Source organism: Hylaeus volcanicus, chromosome 1 (genome assembly GCF_026283585.1).
Source record: "Hylaeus volcanicus isolate JK05 chromosome 1, UHH_iyHylVolc1.0_haploid, whole genome shotgun sequence".
NCBI lineage: Eukaryota > Metazoa > Arthropoda > Insecta > Hymenoptera > Colletidae > Hylaeus > Hylaeus volcanicus.
The window spans coordinates 24512568-24529924 of record NC_071976.1 but is presented as its reverse complement, the minus strand read 5'-3'; the positions used below and the strand labels follow the sequence as shown (position 1 = coordinate 24529924).

The 17357-nt window shown below is 38.9% G+C and overlaps 1 protein-coding gene across 3 annotated transcripts in view; it reads right to left on the bottom strand.

Moving 5' to 3' along the window:
• Positions 1-17357, bottom strand: part of LOC128875807 (glutamate receptor ionotropic, kainate 1-like) — a 69041-nt gene that overhangs the window by 19557 nt on the left and 32127 nt on the right. For 2 of the 3 annotated variants that reach the window (XR_008456888.1, XM_054121707.1), the window contains exons 3-5: positions 6533-6688; positions 4961-5172; positions 2042-2341 (exon numbers count right to left, since the gene is read on the bottom strand). Coding sequence is in view for 2 of the 3 variants with exons in the window: in XM_054121707.1 (XP_053977682.1) it covers positions 2042-2341; positions 4961-5172; positions 6533-6688 (668 nt within the window). In the remaining variant the exon portion in view is untranslated. The remainder of the gene's footprint in view (positions 1-2041; positions 2342-4960; positions 5173-6532; positions 6689-17357) is intronic. The other variant, XM_054121719.1, reaches the window with a different exon arrangement.

The following is a 17357-nucleotide window of genomic DNA, read 5'->3' as shown; positions in this document are numbered from 1 at the left end:
CCGACCGAGTACTCTACATTACCGACAGAGCACTCTACATTACCGACAGAGTAATCTGCAATACCGGCGGAGCAATCTGCATTACCGACGGAGCAATCTGCATTACCGACCGAGCACTCTACATTACCGACAGAGCAATCTGCATTACCGACCGAGTTCTCTACATTACCGGCAGAGTAATCTACATTACCGACCGAGTACTCTACATTACCGGCAGAGTAATCTGCATTACCGACCGAGCACTCTGCATTACCGACCGAGCACTCTACATTATCGACAGAGTAATCTGCATTACCGACCGAACATTTTACATTACTGTAGGACCCTACGTTTCGTGTTCTTATTTGACTCCTTATTGTTGGGTATGGGAGGCGCGGACACTACACTCGGCCATTCTGAATTGACATTCGCCCTCGAATGTACGTCTTCGGTTTTTGCGTCACAACAGCAGTGCGCGCCCTCTTTCGCCGTTTGTCCTCTTTTTGAGAGTCCCACTTCGAAAAGTACGAAATAATTTCTAGTTAATTTATATGAATACGCACTAGCTCTAGACATAATTGTTCACAAGTATGGGAAAATGCAATGAAAAGCATGAAATAAGTTCTAGTTAATGTATATGAATCTGCATTACCCACCGAGCACTCGACATTACCGGTAGAGTAACCTGCATTATCGACAGAGCACTCCACATTAGCGACAGAGTAATCTGCATTATCGACCTTACTGACACAATTTTTGTGAAACAATCCGCCAGATGCTTTGGTTGGTCAGAGTTAGGTCTGATAGGTTATCGGCCGATAATACAGGTTACTCTGTCGGTAATGTGGAGTGCTCGGTCGATAATGCAGAGCGCTCTGTCGGCAATGTAGAGTGTTCGGTCGGTAATGCAGATTACTCTGTCGGTAATGCAGATTACTCTGTCGGTAATGCAGATTACTCTGCCGGTAATGCAGAATGTTCGGTCGGTAATGCAGAATGTTCGGTCGATAATGCAGATTGCTCTGTCGGTAATGCAGATTACTCCGTCGGCAATGTAGAGTACTCGGTCGGCAATGCAGAGTGCTGGGTCGGTAATACAGAATGTTAGGTCGGTAATGCAGATTACTCTGCCGGTAATGCAGATTACTCCGTCGGTAATGTAGAGTACTCGGTCGGTAATGCAGAGTGCTCGGCCGATAATGCAGATTACTCTGTCGGTAATGCAGAGTGCTCGGTCGATAATGCAGGTTACTCTGTCGGTAATTTAGTGTTTTCCGGCCGATAATGCAGATTACTCTGTCGGTAATGCAGAGTGTTCGGTCGATAATGCAGGTTACTCTGTCGGTAATACAGAGTGTTCGGTCGATAATGCAGGTTACTCTGTCGGTAATGTGGAGTGCTCGGTCGATAATGCAGGTTACTCTGTCGGTAATTTAGTGTTCTCCGGCCGATAATGCAGATTACTCTGTCGGTAATGCAGAGTGTTCGGTCGATAATGCAGGTTACTCTGTCGGTAATGTGGAGTGCTCGGTCGATAATGCAGATTTATATGCGTTAACTAGAAATTATTTCAAGCTTGTCATTGCATTTTCCCATAGTTTTAAACAATTATATCTAGAGTTAGTGCGTATTCATATAAATTAACTAGAAATTATTTCATACTTTTCACTGAACTTTTTTTGAAGTCGGTAAAATTTTTTTTCCAAAAAATTATTTTATGAATTCTGCCGCGGGTGAAAACGGATACGAACGAAACGACTGATGCTTGTATTTATTTTATCTTTATCAACTAATTATAGAATATTCTACTTATTTCATGTAAAAATTGATTGTGACGATTAATAAACGATATGTAATAACTCCATTTCGAACTGTGAACACATATGCTAAAATCTTTCTTTTTACTACAAGTTTTAATTAATGTCTCACATTTAAAAGGAAAATAAATGAAGAATCCTAACATTGTTTAAGGCTGGTATCGATTAAGCAGAAAATAAGGGTAAGTTATTATATGTAAATTAGATTTGAAGGAACGCGAATGAAATAGAATATAGGTTCATACCATATAAGTAATTATAAAATTACAGTAGTCCCCTAGCAGCTTGACCTCCTTCGCTTGATAGAGCACGTCGATGATGATGTTCGGATCAACGTCGATGATCACGTTGCAGATGGACAGCGCGTGGATCTCTTTCAGAACAGCTCGATAGTCTGGCCCTTCGCCGAGTCTTCTTAGCGTCATCACGCTGTCCTTGTTTCGTCTAAGCGTTAGGGCCTGTTTGATTCGCGACAGGCCATCGTTGGTTTGATAAATCGCGACGAAGGCATTCCATTTCGTGGCGTCGATTAAGTCAGCGATCGCCTGCGAAAAATTTTCATTGTATCTCAGACTCAATTTATTACGTTTCTTGGATGTGTCACCTTCACAATCCACTGTGTATATAATAATTTGTTTAAAGCAAAGAGCGACAATGTAATACAATAAATTCTTTCGAATTGAGAATTTATGATCCTCTCAGAGAATAAATATTTATGCCTTGAATACATTTAAGAAGTAGCTCGTGAAATACCTAATTCGTGTCTTAAATGATCGATAGAACGTCTTTTGGTATATTTCTCAAGTCTTTTTAAAACTTCCACCAACATTCTATGTAACGCGTATATTAAATCTGTCTAAGACTTAATGTCGGAGTACTTCATAGTAAAATATAAAAAAGAAAACATGTAATTCCATCTCATTACGTGCTTGCCTCCCTGCTTGGAGACTCGTTATAATTACATCGTATAATTGAGTGCGAATGGTGTCAGATGTGAAACGGTTCCCCACAACCGAGGCTTTCGCGCGGAGAAAACAGTCGAGCGTCCTAGTACGGAAATTTCAGTGTATCACGATTCAGTAATTAAACATTCTAGTTACTGCTCCGAAATTATATTTCAAACGTCCGTCAAATTGCATTTGAACTCGCGAAATTTCACTTTTGACGTTCCCGGGTTTCCCCGGCGAATGCCACTGTTTCGGTCACGTTAAATTAAAAAACTTCAGTAATATATCCGCGTGTCGTTCGGAAGGATTTAACGTGGACTCCCGCAATGCAGATTTGTGATTATTCTTTTACGTACAATTGGTCCAGGTAACCCTATAGATAGTCAGGAATTATTTATATTAATTATCTGAGGGTCGAAATCAAATTATCAAGCTTGACATGCTTTATATTTTATAAACCAGTCTTGTCTATTGAATTTTTGCAACAAACAAACTTGTCTAAGACTGATAAATAGTGATCCTAATTCTATTTTATAATTCTAAGCTTTTGTACTCACACAAAATATAATTTCATCCCTTATGAAAACTGGTGAATCTCTAAAAAGTGTTGTACCTCTTATCAAAAATTTGTATCCATACAAGAATTTCGCCCCTTTCTGAACAGAAGACTGTTGAGACATTTTCACGTCGCCCGGCGATGGAATTTACCGATAAAACTGCGATATTTCGTGGCTCGAAAACGCGCGTGGATAAAGGGCATCGAGAAGGAACAAACACGTAATTGATATCGCGTTAAATATTTGAAAAGTATTCGTGCAAACGGTAGCCTCTGAATGCGACACGAAAGCACCCCGCGTAATTCTATTTATCGCGAGCGGAACCAAACCCCCTCCGTCGTTTTAATTACGAAATAAAATTAAAACGCGCAATAATTCTTTCGCTCGTTTTAATTAGATTTAATCGATTGGTCGTTTAATTTGTACCAAGCGATCGATTTCATTTTTTTTTCTCTTCTCCTTCCTCCATCACGCTGCTTCTCTCTCTCTCTCTCTCTCTCTCTCTCTCTCTCTCTCTCTCTCTCTTTTCTAAATACGAAAGAACAAAAGCTGATCCAGAGTCGTTAGCTGGAGTTCAGTCTTTGATCGTGCTCATTAGCTCCGGTTTACCGGTTTAATGCTCCAACTACTTAAAAATCGCTCGATTCGCCTCGTTAGGCGCGTAATTTAAAATGCATCGAAACGATGTTTCCTCGTTGCCAATTTCTTGACGTTCCGCACATTCCGATGTTCCTTGAAACGCCGTTTACGATTCGTTTAATGTGGGTTCCTGCGTAGAACATAACCAAAGCAACGATTACTGAAGCCACAGTCTGGGAATCGGCAGTTAGAGAACATCCAGAGTATCAACGAAATGTTATTTCATTTGCAGAGGCTCAACTGATATAGAATTACTGTATATTGTTTATTTAAGGTTGAATGACGGTAGTGTTTACAGTTATTGCTGAAAATTTGTGGTTGTAACGTGATAATTGTAGGTCTGGACAGCAACAGGACAATCTACTAGTTTAGATTCACTACAGAATTCTATATGGGCTAAAATCTAGGAGATTGTACCGTTACTAGTCAGACTCGCGAACCAACTTCTCATCTTCTCACAGAATCATATTGAAACCAATTTATTTTCGCTGTTATTTAAAAGGACTCTCTTGAATCAACACAATTTGATGAATTATTCAAGACTTAAACAGCGTCTTGTTTTAAAAAGAATCCATTTAAAGAGTCAAGTGGTATTGATATGCTTTGCATGATTCCTCGATTATCTCTTTAATAATACATGCAAACTATGATAAATAAATGAGCCGTTTATCGCGTAAATCAATTAACTCCATAAAACAAAAAGTTGAGAAATGCGATGAAATAATGTACATTGTTTCTTAAAATTCCAATTATAATACAGATTCAAATAAATATTGTAGAATAAATAAATACAGATGTAGCTTCCATCGAACGGTATATAAAATTGATGAGAAAGAATAGCTAAATAATAATTGTCAGTAATGTTACAATTTTTATGAGACTGGCGAAGTTAATCAAATTATGCAGTGAACGGGTCAAATGTGAATACATGCTTGTAACACTACACTATTATTCTCTTCTATAAATTATTCGAATGCTTCAAAAAAGACTAAAAACATTGACAGAGTAATCGATAACTTACCTTGCCGACAAGTTCGCTGTCAGGGTAGAAGTTGATGGTCATCGGTGTCGGGTTCTTCGGTTCCTGGTCGACCTGGAGTTCCTCGTTCTGTCGCCACGTGTAATCGATGTGCGGAATATCGAAGCGTGCCGCGATGCTAGCGACAATTCCATGCGTGTAGGAGCTCACGGGGCCGAAGATCGCCGCCACACCTTCCTCGACGAGCTCGCAGGCTGCAACGTTAAGGGTGTCTTCCACACTACCAGTTAGGCTACTTACGTAGAGCTAAGCATGCAAATGGAGCACCCTCGAAATTGGAATCGGAGAGGAGCCACGTAAGCCGTTGCGTGTATACAGATCAATTTCAGGCAGTTGGGACCGATATTACCACCTGTATGGATATTATTGCAGAGGGAAATTCGAGTTACCGTAGTTTTGCTCTTTTTTTTTTTGACAAGTCGGGACCCGTATGATTGGGTAACTATTGAACTGGCAAGCTAAATTTCGAGTTGCATATCGATTTTCAGTGGGATATATCTATTGGGGTAATGCGTAAAATGTACGATGGCTTTTACGAATGTAATTTTTCCTGAAATGTTATAGGACATATGTGAAATATTGATGTTTGGTATCAATATCGCAAAAATAAGCGGGATTTCAATAATAATTTATTTAAAAATTGTATTTCCGTGTAACGTTTATTTTAAATATTTATTCCAGTATTCGTTTGGACATTTTTAAAAGTGCGATGGTACGTGTGAAAATTTTTTAGTACAGCCAATACAGTTTCTGTGTAGACAAAATGTTTTTGAAAATTTTAAACATGTACACTTTGCATTCGTAAATATATTCTAATCACATATTTGTAATTACCTATATTCACTACCAATTCTCTATGTTATTTGCATGTTCTTTACATTATACACGTGTTCTTTAGATTCTTCATCCATTCTTTACGCAAATTGTGACCAATGAATTCCCTCCAAGCACTCCGTCATTGAAAATGACAAGACGTAGAAACTGCCACTCCCATAATCTCCTATCACCATTCAAATCATCGTCCAAACACGCGTCGAAACTCGCTAAATTTACCATACCCAAGCATCGAGACACTCTGCCGCACACAGAAGAAAAGGCGTTCCTATTCGACGGAGGGACATGAAAAAGGAGTTCCTTGGGGTATCAAATCCCCGTGGCAAAGGTAAGGGAAGTTCCTCGGTGGCTCCATTGTCGCCGCCATCTTCCCTTGAAAGGGCTTAACGTTGAATTTATCGCGCCACAGCAACGACTGGCGTCGAAGTCCACGGCACCGGACGACCCCCAGCGAAAACCGTTACAAACGAGATAGTTATTCCCTGCCACCCCTCTCCCGACACTGTTCGCCCTGGTAATTGACACTCGCGTTTCCTTCCAGCGCCCGTGCAATTAATCAAGACGCGACGTCGAAGTTTCCCGTTCGAACGGCCGCGTCTATACGCCCCGTTAATTGGTTCATTAGTTGTTTTAATCCCGAACGTCGGGGGTTGATTTTGCGTCGCGGCTGTCTGCCACGCTAAACTACTTATAAGCCGTATCGAGTGGATCCGTACGTACCAGCGGCGGCGGTCTTGAAGCTGTCGGTATTAACCTCCACCTCCTTTATGACGGCCTGCAATTCGAATGTGGGCGCGATGCGCTCGAATCTCGCCTCGTACACCGCCTTTTCAAACGCCGCTCTGTGCTCCTCATCCCCCGCGTGGAAGATTGCGCCTGACAACAAACGAGAGACGTGGTGTATTAGTCGGGGACGCCTTATCAAAGATGCCACCTCCTGGCAAAGTAGAAACTTTTCTCGGGCGTCGCGAAACTCCAGCGAGTAATTTGAATTTAATTAATAGGGGTTGGTGAGTTCTTTCCACTTCTCGTATTGAGATTGAACACGTCTTATGATTTTATGTATAGTACAATTTTTGGTCGATTTCGTGTGGTCCGTTAAAAAAAAAATTAATGTAATATGCATGTGTACTTGGAGTAGGATAGGTGGACACTTTTATTAAGATTTACTTGGTAAAGTATCTATCAATATTAGCATGTAACCTTAAAGTAACGTGTATCCAGAGAGGGTTAAGTTTGTAGTTTGTAGATTCGGCGCAAATTAATTCCAACTATCATATAAATTCTACGAATCGTTTCCGCTCGCATCGTTGGATATCCGACGGAAGAAAGCGATTTTCGCCCGGGCGAGAGATTGTCCAATTTCGTCGGAGCTCCTTGCGATTTCGGCCAATCTTTCGAATTCGCTGGCAAACTCAAAGGTGCACACATCAAAATACTCGTCGCGAAGTTATGGACCATTTTCTGGGCTGGATTTGCTGATAACGGTGCTTGGAAACTGGTTATTTGTTTACGAACTTCTGATGTTATTTAATTATTCTTCCGGTACTGTAATTCTGTCCAACGGTTTCTCTAATTCTAGAGTAAATATGTTAAGCATCAAATCTTTAGATATGTCAAACATTATCTCGCCTACCTTTAAATACTATAATGTATTTATTAATCATATAAAGCCAACAAGAATGTTGTACAACTAGAGAGAGGTGAAACGTGTGACTCCAATTTCAGCGGTGGTGAAATCGCATTAAAAGTAATACGTGTCAGAGAGATTGGATAAAACACGCGTTTTTTACAGAAAAAGTGTCCGATTACGTGATTTACTTTTCAAAACGAAAGTATAATATTGTAGTCGAAGTCACAGAACCGCGATGCAATTTATTGCTCAACACGGGGTATCAGTTTCACAGTAAACAAATTTTATATTTTATATTTTTATAATTATATTTTTTCAACCGTACTTAGTTGACGGGGTGATTATTTATTTTATTCTTGTGTTTTACTACTTTACTTTTCGTAGAGAAACAAATTGCTCGTGAACATGTATCATAGAAGCAAAATGAAAACGAGAAATGGAGAATATAGACATTAATTAAGTTACTGTGAAAATGGCAGCGAATTGCTGTCTTACAACCAAACCATAATGTGCAGCGAGAAGATGAATGATGAAGTAGTGGAGTAGCCAAATGGTGGGAGTAGCAACTGCATGAGCTTGAACGGCCATTTTTCTTTCTAGTAAGGAGTCTTACTTTTATCATTCTTTCTTCAGTCCATTTTTCTGTTTTTCTACTGTTCATCATCCTGCTGCCTGTAGACAACTCTCAGTTACTATTTTTATATCTAATTGTAACTATTATTATATATACAAATCAGTATAGTTTGAAGAGTTTTTAATTTCTCATATCTCTAAACTTCAAATGAATTTTAAAATATAAAAATAAGTTCACGAATTTTAAGAACTAAAGATGAACCTTCATATCTATCTTCCTTGTAGTGTCAAAAGTTTTAAAGAAATATTCTTCAATACTATCACCAGCTTTTCATCTAGAGTGTGATATATATTTTTCATCGTTAAACCTTTGTCATTGATCAAACCATCCTTTATTCCATTATTTGCTGCTTCGCTAACCCACCATGGATTTATTTGAAATTCGTCCATACTTGATTTTAATTTTTCAAAAGCATCGACGTTGACGTTCGTACCATCGAAACGTGTATTTACTTTGTCAAGCTTTTTGCGCCAAAATAGGGTGGTATGTTCGACCCCAGGCAGAAAATTGCAATCATAAAAATTTTATTCCGAAATATTTAACGCGCAACACATACGTTTTTAAACATTTCCCCAGTTACTATCATCGCGTTGCGTCGCCTCTATGTGCGCGATATTTTTAATTCCTATCGTTTAATTTTATATCAGGGTTGGGCAAATTTAATAAAAATTCCAGATATATATTCGTGGAAATATAAACAAGCGAAACCCACAAACCTTCCACGAGCAGCTCAACGTCGCCTGCTTCCAGACGAGCGGCTGAAGTATTCATTTGTTTTTATTCTTGCGAATAAATCCGATATTTTTATTCCTCAACCCCCTCGGAATAAAATTCGCTCAGCTCTGTTCCGAATAAATCTGTTTGGATTACAAAAATTTCAAGTGCACGGTTAACGATGCATCGCCCTCCTTCGATTGAAACGGTGGTGTCCCGTGGGACGTTCGATGCGACGATACGAATAATTAGCGTGATGTTTAATGCATATTTTGACATACTAATTACGCACGTGACACGGGGTTATGTGTACACGCATACACATGTACGTCCGTCAGTTTGCACAACACCAGCCAAGGCAAACACGACCATGTCGACGATGAAGATAATTTCAATCATTCGGGTAACAGCCGTGGGATTAGACGATGAACCGATCAGAGGCAGTGGCCAAACTCGACTGAGTGACAGGTCACTGGGTATCGTATTTCATATCGATACTTAGACATTGTCCCGTAATCCTCTGTCGCGTCGACTGTCGTGATTCGACGCCCACGCTGAGATTACGCCAGCAATAATGGCTCCTGACTGTCGTGAAATCAATAAGAGACCATGGGATGTCACTCTAGGTGCTGTTCTACCCAAGAATTATCGAGTTAGGGTTCTTCCTGTTAGGATCGATGGCGATACACGGAGCATGTTTAACATCGACGGGGATGTAACCATAATAGAATAGATGGAACGATGATCTTCGTATCTGACAGGCGGTTCAGGATCCATTTCAGGGAGGGTTGGGTCTGGTAAAGGGTTGCTTTCGAGATATAATACTCGTTTTAGTGTTATCAATTACTTTTAATAATAATAATACTTTATTTACGGGTAACCTGTCCTTGATATCAAGTACAATGTGATAACATGACCGCAAGAAAAAACAAAACAAAAATGGAGACGAATACGATATCACTATGATGTAACGTGTTCAACCTTGATTGCGTATCTGCAAAATTGCAACTACTGACCTTTCAAATGCTAAACGTGAGCCATGAAAGAGATCGACAGACATATTAAGGCTGTTAGCCATCGCACATATTCTTGTGACACAATTTTGTTTCGCAATTGAGGTACGATATGGATCAATGTAAAAAATACCGCTGCTTCGAAGTTGTCTGCTACGTATATTAATTTTCAATAGTTCCAGTATCTTGGGACATACAATTTTACGATTGACTATTTTAAAAAGTAATACGAGGTCAGCTACAGTTTGGCGCTGCTTAAGCGTGTGCATTCGCAAAGTGCGGAGTATATTGTCGTATTCATGGTTTGCGATATCCATGGGTGTCCCTATCTTATAAGAAACGTGTCTTAAGAATTTATGCTGAACACTCTCAATCATTTAACATAATAATGCATTTTTGTCATTGTTACTGACACGAATCTTTTAAATTGAAAATGAATTACATATTCATTCTCCATTCTTAAATCATCACAAGCACTTATATATGTATATAAATGTTGAAAATATGTTGAAAATGTTCCGAAAATATTTTAGTATAAATTTCACCCATCGATTAAATTATTCCAATTCTAAAATAATCGTCGACTCCAGTTACGACAGAGCGACATCCAGTCCTGAGCATATGTTCAATCTCTTCAGTTCCTAAAATTTTAACAACGTACAGCCTCGCTCACCTTAACGATCCCGCGGTAAGCGGACATCCTTTACTCGGAATATCTCGAAGCAATTTCGCGGTTTCCAACCGACGGCCATCAACACTCTCCCTCCCTTCAACTCAGGCGCTCCTCACGTATACTTAACATGCATAGGATATTTCCCCGATGAGCGCTGATATCCAAAAGAGGAAAAACCGAGTCGGTTTTCCAACAACACTCATCCAACGTGCTCGTCGTTAGAGTCATCTAATTTTCATGGAAATTAAAGCTGTTCGAGGGTGGTTGGAATCAAGGCCGCGAGACGTAATCAGTTTCAATTTGTCGAGTGATAGCGACGGCGAAGAGAACGCGCCAGTGCAAATGAATCAGGGTAGCAAGGTGATCAAACAACGGAAAAAATTCACTGTGAACGTCAGGCGTCTTCGTTATGGCGTCTGGTTTGTTTCAGAATTTTAGGCGACAATGATCGAGATACAGGAGTAAGTTTATCGATAATTGATTTATTTATACCACTTTTAAAATGAAAGATATAGGAGTGCATCGACTGTTAGTAGTTTTGGTATCAATATTTAGCATTTGGTATTTCATGTGAAATAAATTTAGAATGTATTATGCCTTTTGTTGCAGAAATAATAATGTTTCGACGAGGAATCGATTCGAGTTCGAGCTGGGAAACGCGTATTTGTTAAAATAAATTTTCATTACGCGTAGCATAAAAATACCTACACGTTTTATTAACGATTTCATTCCAATTTTATGACCATCGAAAACATGGCAAACTGGAACAGGAAGTGTGTTTGAAAAATACTTCAATTAGAATTCAATATTCTTGGAAACTCGAGAGGAGATACAGTTAAATTTAATTTTCGTTCTTCTATAATTTTCTGTATCATGTCGAAAACCCATTTGTTATTTTTTTTAAGACGATTTATGACATCCCGATGAAGCCCCCGGAAGAGATTGAAAACGTTTCATCAATGTACACGTGTACGTTTTAAAATTAATAAAATTCCCTTCGCGTTTGCATTGCCGAGCAAATTGAATTTTATTTGGATTATTGAAGTCGAGATGATTGCACTTTTACAATGTGTACTAAACGGGATAAATGATCAACGGTGTTTTTCGAAATAAACAGAACACTTGCGTACTTTTATACAGCGAATTCTCACAATACTCATGCATTGTGATTAATGGAGAGTTTTGTTTTTAGCTGTTTTCCGTACGCAGAAGTGCATTAACGTAGTCGCGATTATTTCGCGAAGCGTTTTTATTCCCAATTTACGTCTCCCATTTTATTTCATCCTACGCTTAACGCGTTAAAATTCTTTTATTGCTGAATTAACCAGGACTTGGAGAACTCTTTATCTTGAATTAATATTGCAATCTATCCTTTTACAAAGAAAATTTAAACGAAAGAGTTTGAACTTGTTCCGTGGAGTCTAAATAATAATTATTGTATTGCATGTAATACTCAATGGTACTACAAATTAAATAGATCCGACACTTGAAAGATAAAATAATGTTTCAGGTGACTTTTTGATTCTAAAATGAAACGTAATCGAAAAGCTATAAAAAGTTGCAGTACAGAAATTTGTTTCAGCGAAGCTAAAATAGAAATTCTCGGTAAAATATACGCAGACCTACAAACAAACAAAAAAGAAAGCACTAACAAACACGAACGGGACTATTTTTGTTAGTTACAAAAATACAGTGCATCCTGTTACCAAAGGATTGGGATGCATTCAGACAAATCCGATAATCGTGAACCAATTGTCCCACGGGGAAATTGTCCACAGGGAAATTTTTCATTCGAGTACGAGCTGAAAGGGAATCCCTCATTGGCCACTATTTTCTTCATTTTTCAGTCGTAATTATATTCCGAGACCGCTAGTTTCCATCATCGTTCCGCGAACGTATGTGTTTGTTCAGTATTCGGCGCGATAAAAACGCGCGTCCCTTTAGAAAATAATTTTAAATGATTTACGACTGCTACACCGTTTGATGGTACATTGAATTTCTGCGAGGTTCATTCTGCTAGAAAAATGGTATCTCCGCGAGGAACCATTTTTTACAGATCCGCATTAAATTCTACGTGTGCTCGATGCTTCCGGATACCACTCGAACGAACGGTATCGTTCAGCGATCGATCATTCTACCATCCCTCTTTATTTTTTCGGATCTTCTGGCTCGCTTTAATTTCATTACGATAGATTAGAATTTCGGATCGTGTCGACAACGATTAATATCGACAGCGAATCAAATAACAGACCGCGGAAGGCGTGCAGATATTTTCCGGCAATCTAATTGAATTCAACAAGACTCGAACGCACGATTCTGCAAAAAATCTACGATTGATAACAGATACCTCTCCCACAGGTTATATTGTTTTTCATTTAGGAGTGTAGCGAGCTAGACGGATAAATTCCCCGAAATAAAAAGCAGAGAAAATCGATGTGGACCTTGAGAAATGATTTTAGTATAGTCGATTCACTCCGAAAGCTTTAAATATTGACAGGTAATCAATTTGGTACATTTATAAACTAATACAGAATTTATTACAAACCAACAATTAAGTAATTCGCTCTATACAATCGTTTAAATTAAACTTCCAGATTGTACAGGATATACATTAATTTATTTATATGAAATCCACGGAATACGATTTAGTTAATTATTTCGGGCAACATTTATTTGTGGCTAACCTGAGCTGTACCGAATGCTGGTACTGAACGATCCAATTAGTTGTTTAATTATCTAAAAATAGAAGAGTATGTGTCATGCAACTTGGAAACTGATGCGTCCTATTAATTCTCATGTTACTTCATATCCAAAGGATGAGTGAAATACATAATATATCATTTTGTGTAACGACTACAATTTACGAAATGTATTATATCCAATTTTATGTTATTCACAGACAATTAAAAATATGATTGAGTTATTCCAATTCATTATTCAGTACATTTTAATACAGATCTCGAAAAACGAACATGTAGACCACGAGTACCTTTTTATCGAAACAATTAAATCTCTGTCGTAGTCTGATGCTTGAATTTAACATAAATAAATGAGTTTATAATACTTCAGCAGTAGCAAGTTTAATTTAAATTTCCAAATGCACACATCGACTCGTACAAAATTCATGAATTTATAAATACCCGTGAGTACACATTTACAAATGTATCCATAACATACAAATATTTAAAGACCTTCATAACGCACCGAGTACATTTTTTGAAAGCAGCAATAAACCCGTATAAATTCATAAATCGATACATAATATAATAAATTCGCTAAAGAAAAAAGAAAAAGAAATAAAATTCGTGTTCCCATGAACGTAGAGATTCATCGATCGCCCACGGAACTGTATCCCCATAGAAACGGGCGCGAAAAGGTCCGTTCGGTAAACGGGCTGCGAAGTTTGCGCAAACATCGAATCCAAGCGTCTGGTAAGTTTTCGAAATGTACGAGGACTTACGTTTCGAAACTTCACTTTCCCGCGTATATTTAAAGAAGTTAGCGAGTTTCGAGTTTGGGCGCATGTTTGGTCGAGAGCAACGACCCGAGTGTTTGGTAGGACGATAAAAGCGTTAAACACCCTTAAACGGTGTGACGTTACGGACGACCCGTGGGCGTCGTCTACGATTCTTCATTTAACTTAGCTCCACGCGAGACGGGTACCAGGTCCGAAACTTTTCCATTCGCGAGGGCAGCGTTTACAAGTGCCCAGGCCAATAAAATCGAAGGCGTCGATGGAGGGTTGGGAGGGCGTGTGATCGATTCGTTTCCTTTGTCTTCGCGTCACTTTTGCCAGCGAAAACTTTCATTTCCCATCGGGTGATAAAAATGCAACTCAGCGGCGCGTGATAAGGAAAATCGATGCTGCGAACGTGACGCGTATTCGGCTGGGAAATCGACGAGGAGCGACGACGGATGCACCTGTCGATACAGGGGTGGCGTGTTCAACAGGTTTCGCGAGAGTTGCAACACTACAGGGTTTCGGTTTAATTTCGACCTTCTACAGAACACAGCCGCTGGCCAAGAAGCGCGCGTTTAGGATGACCAGGGGAGAGTGAGGTCATTTGACGCGACGGATGATTGTGAGAATGTGTTTCCTATCGTTTGGATAAAATTATTAAATCTGCGACTATTGTAGTACCGAGAAGGGATGATATATCGCAGGTGTGGGTTGGTGTACAGGTTAGTATAACGTCATTTTTGGCGAGATGATATCGAGGTTTATTCAATATATTGTGCAATACGTAATTGCGCGCGATATTTAATTATGTGCTAGCAATTCGTTCCGAAGTAACGTATTCTGTCATAAATCAGTCCAGAATCGGTTAAATGAGGTTATTTTTGTTTATTTATTCGCGTGAATATACAAATCTGATTAATATCAAAAGCTTTAGTTAAAATCATACCGAAAATCAAATTGAATTTAGAATTTTCATAATAAATGTATGCGAAGAAGATTAATAATTATCGTTTCGACAAAACTTAAGTATAAATATAAATATAAATATTGATATAAAATTTGAATTTAACGAATACATTGCCTTCGTACCGACATCTGCTAAACATTCTTCTTCCTACTTTCTTTTATAATTCTCTTATAATTTCTTTTGCCTACTCCTTTTTGTACAAATTACAGAAATCCCAAATCATATCCAATCCCAAGTCTTAATATCTACGAAGGACCAAAAATAAACGCTTTCGACGTATTTCGATTTCGGTATCGCTGGGCGAATTATTGACATTCTACTGTCGCGACGTAGAAAGGTAGAAACGTCTCGGCGAGGTCTTCATTAAAATGTTGTCGCGCGTAATTAAACATTCCAAACGTATTTCCCGTGTTTCCTTTGTCTCTTCCCTGCCACTCTCGCCGAATACCAAAACCTCGCAGCGGTGTATAATAAATAAATAGCCGAATTATCGCGGAACATTGGCCCATAAAATTGAATCTAGCGATTTTTCCGTCTCGCTGTGTCCTCGTTGATACGTTGTGTAAACACGGTTTCGCGGCAATTCCTGGTGTCACAGTTGACACAGGTTTGGTTGTTTTTTTTTCGCGGGACAATATTATTCCATCGAGAATGGAGCGTTCGCGTCTCGTAAAATCGAATAATCAATATCTACAACGTGATTCGCCGCTCTCTTATGGAAATCGCCCGTATATCCCATTTTATACGCACTCTCATCGTGAAACCGTGGGCCTCGATAAATTATCATTATTATGTCCATTTTATATGAACTGTTATTAGAAACGTTAATACAGGCGTCTTTTATCCTCATTTAAAAGTATATAAAAAATATTTATAATTTACCCGTTTATTTTTTGATCCTTCAACACCTTGGTCGTCTAAATAAACTCAAAATCTAACTTACCATTCATCGAATACCGAACGAAATGTTACGTAGCTCCCATTTCTGGCACCAATGTCAAGAAACGGTTCGATAATTAGGACGTTTACCTTACGCTGGGAATATTTACAACCCGCGCGACGCGTATTTGCGGCCCAAAAGCGAATTCACGTTCAATTAGTCCGTATTAACGTGTGACAGAAATTCTCGAGATTAAATTGCATCCAACTCGCCCCGCGCCGAAAGTTGAAACGGTCGTTAACTCATATAGTGACGTTCCTTCGCCGAATAAGGAGTACTCAACAGGGAAACGTTGGTAGAATATTCGAGGTGTTCGGAACAGCCAACAATAGACCTGGAATAATACACATTCGTTTCAATCCTTGTTCAAGACAGATAAAAACGATCACGGTTCTTTTTTATGACACACAATGTAACGTCGATGTTCGTTAGGTGGCAATTTATTTCTCATTGAAAGCGGTCGATGTTTCGTTTACACCATTTTTGAACGACCAAATATATCAAAAAACTGCGGCGACGATAAATACACTATCTGTACGAGATAGAAAGCGCGCACTAAAGCATTGAAAAAGTGTCATACTGTTATCGAGAGGGGTCAAAAATGTAATATACAGAAAAAAATTGGTTGCTGGTGTCCTGCGTCTATGCGTGGGTGCAATTTCTTAGAGCAACAGCGGAATTCTATGTTTATTTATAGTACATATTTAAATCTGAAGTATATTACATTATGAAGTAAATACATTCACAAGATAAACAAAGTTTATTTTTACCACAGCACTCTGTGTTAATTTAATTCTAAATACGTGCTGTACTTCGTAATGTACATGAATTTTAATTTAATAAAATGCTCGAGACAATTGCAAGCGACTTGGACCGTTCCAACGCAAGTCTCAACCAACATTATCGTAAATAATTACCCTCGGCACGAAGGACCGTAAATAATTACATGCACGTACCGCGTATTAAATGTTTATTACTGTATTCGAGGAGTTACCGCCCGTCGAGGTTGCTAAATAAATGTTACGAGGTTCCAAGCGTCCAGCAAACACTGTTTCAGTGCCTATAAAAGAGACCCAAATGGACAAGAACGGAGTACAAAGCTCAAAGACAACTGTTACCATGTCCTCGACGAATAATTTACCCCAGTGTTCAATAATTCTTGACATTGTGGGTTTACGGCTGCGTTAAATTGGAACCGCATCGCCTCCTGTGCAGAAAGAGTTAAAGGTAGCTTTTACGACGTCCGAGTCTCTTTCAACTGTACGTACAACCCCCTGGTGACAGCGCGAACTAAACGGAAGTTTCAAAGAAAATTGTATCACGTTCCTGTACGACTGACCGTTTTTCGTCGCTGCCAGAGATGGCCGAAGAAATTGAAAATAAGAGAGACATTTTATCGGAGCAATTGGGGTTGATTCAAGACGACCCAGAGGCCTTCACGATACACTGGTACAGTTACAGTCGCTCTATCACACGTTGTTATTTATTATCTATCCGTGAATGTTAATTTC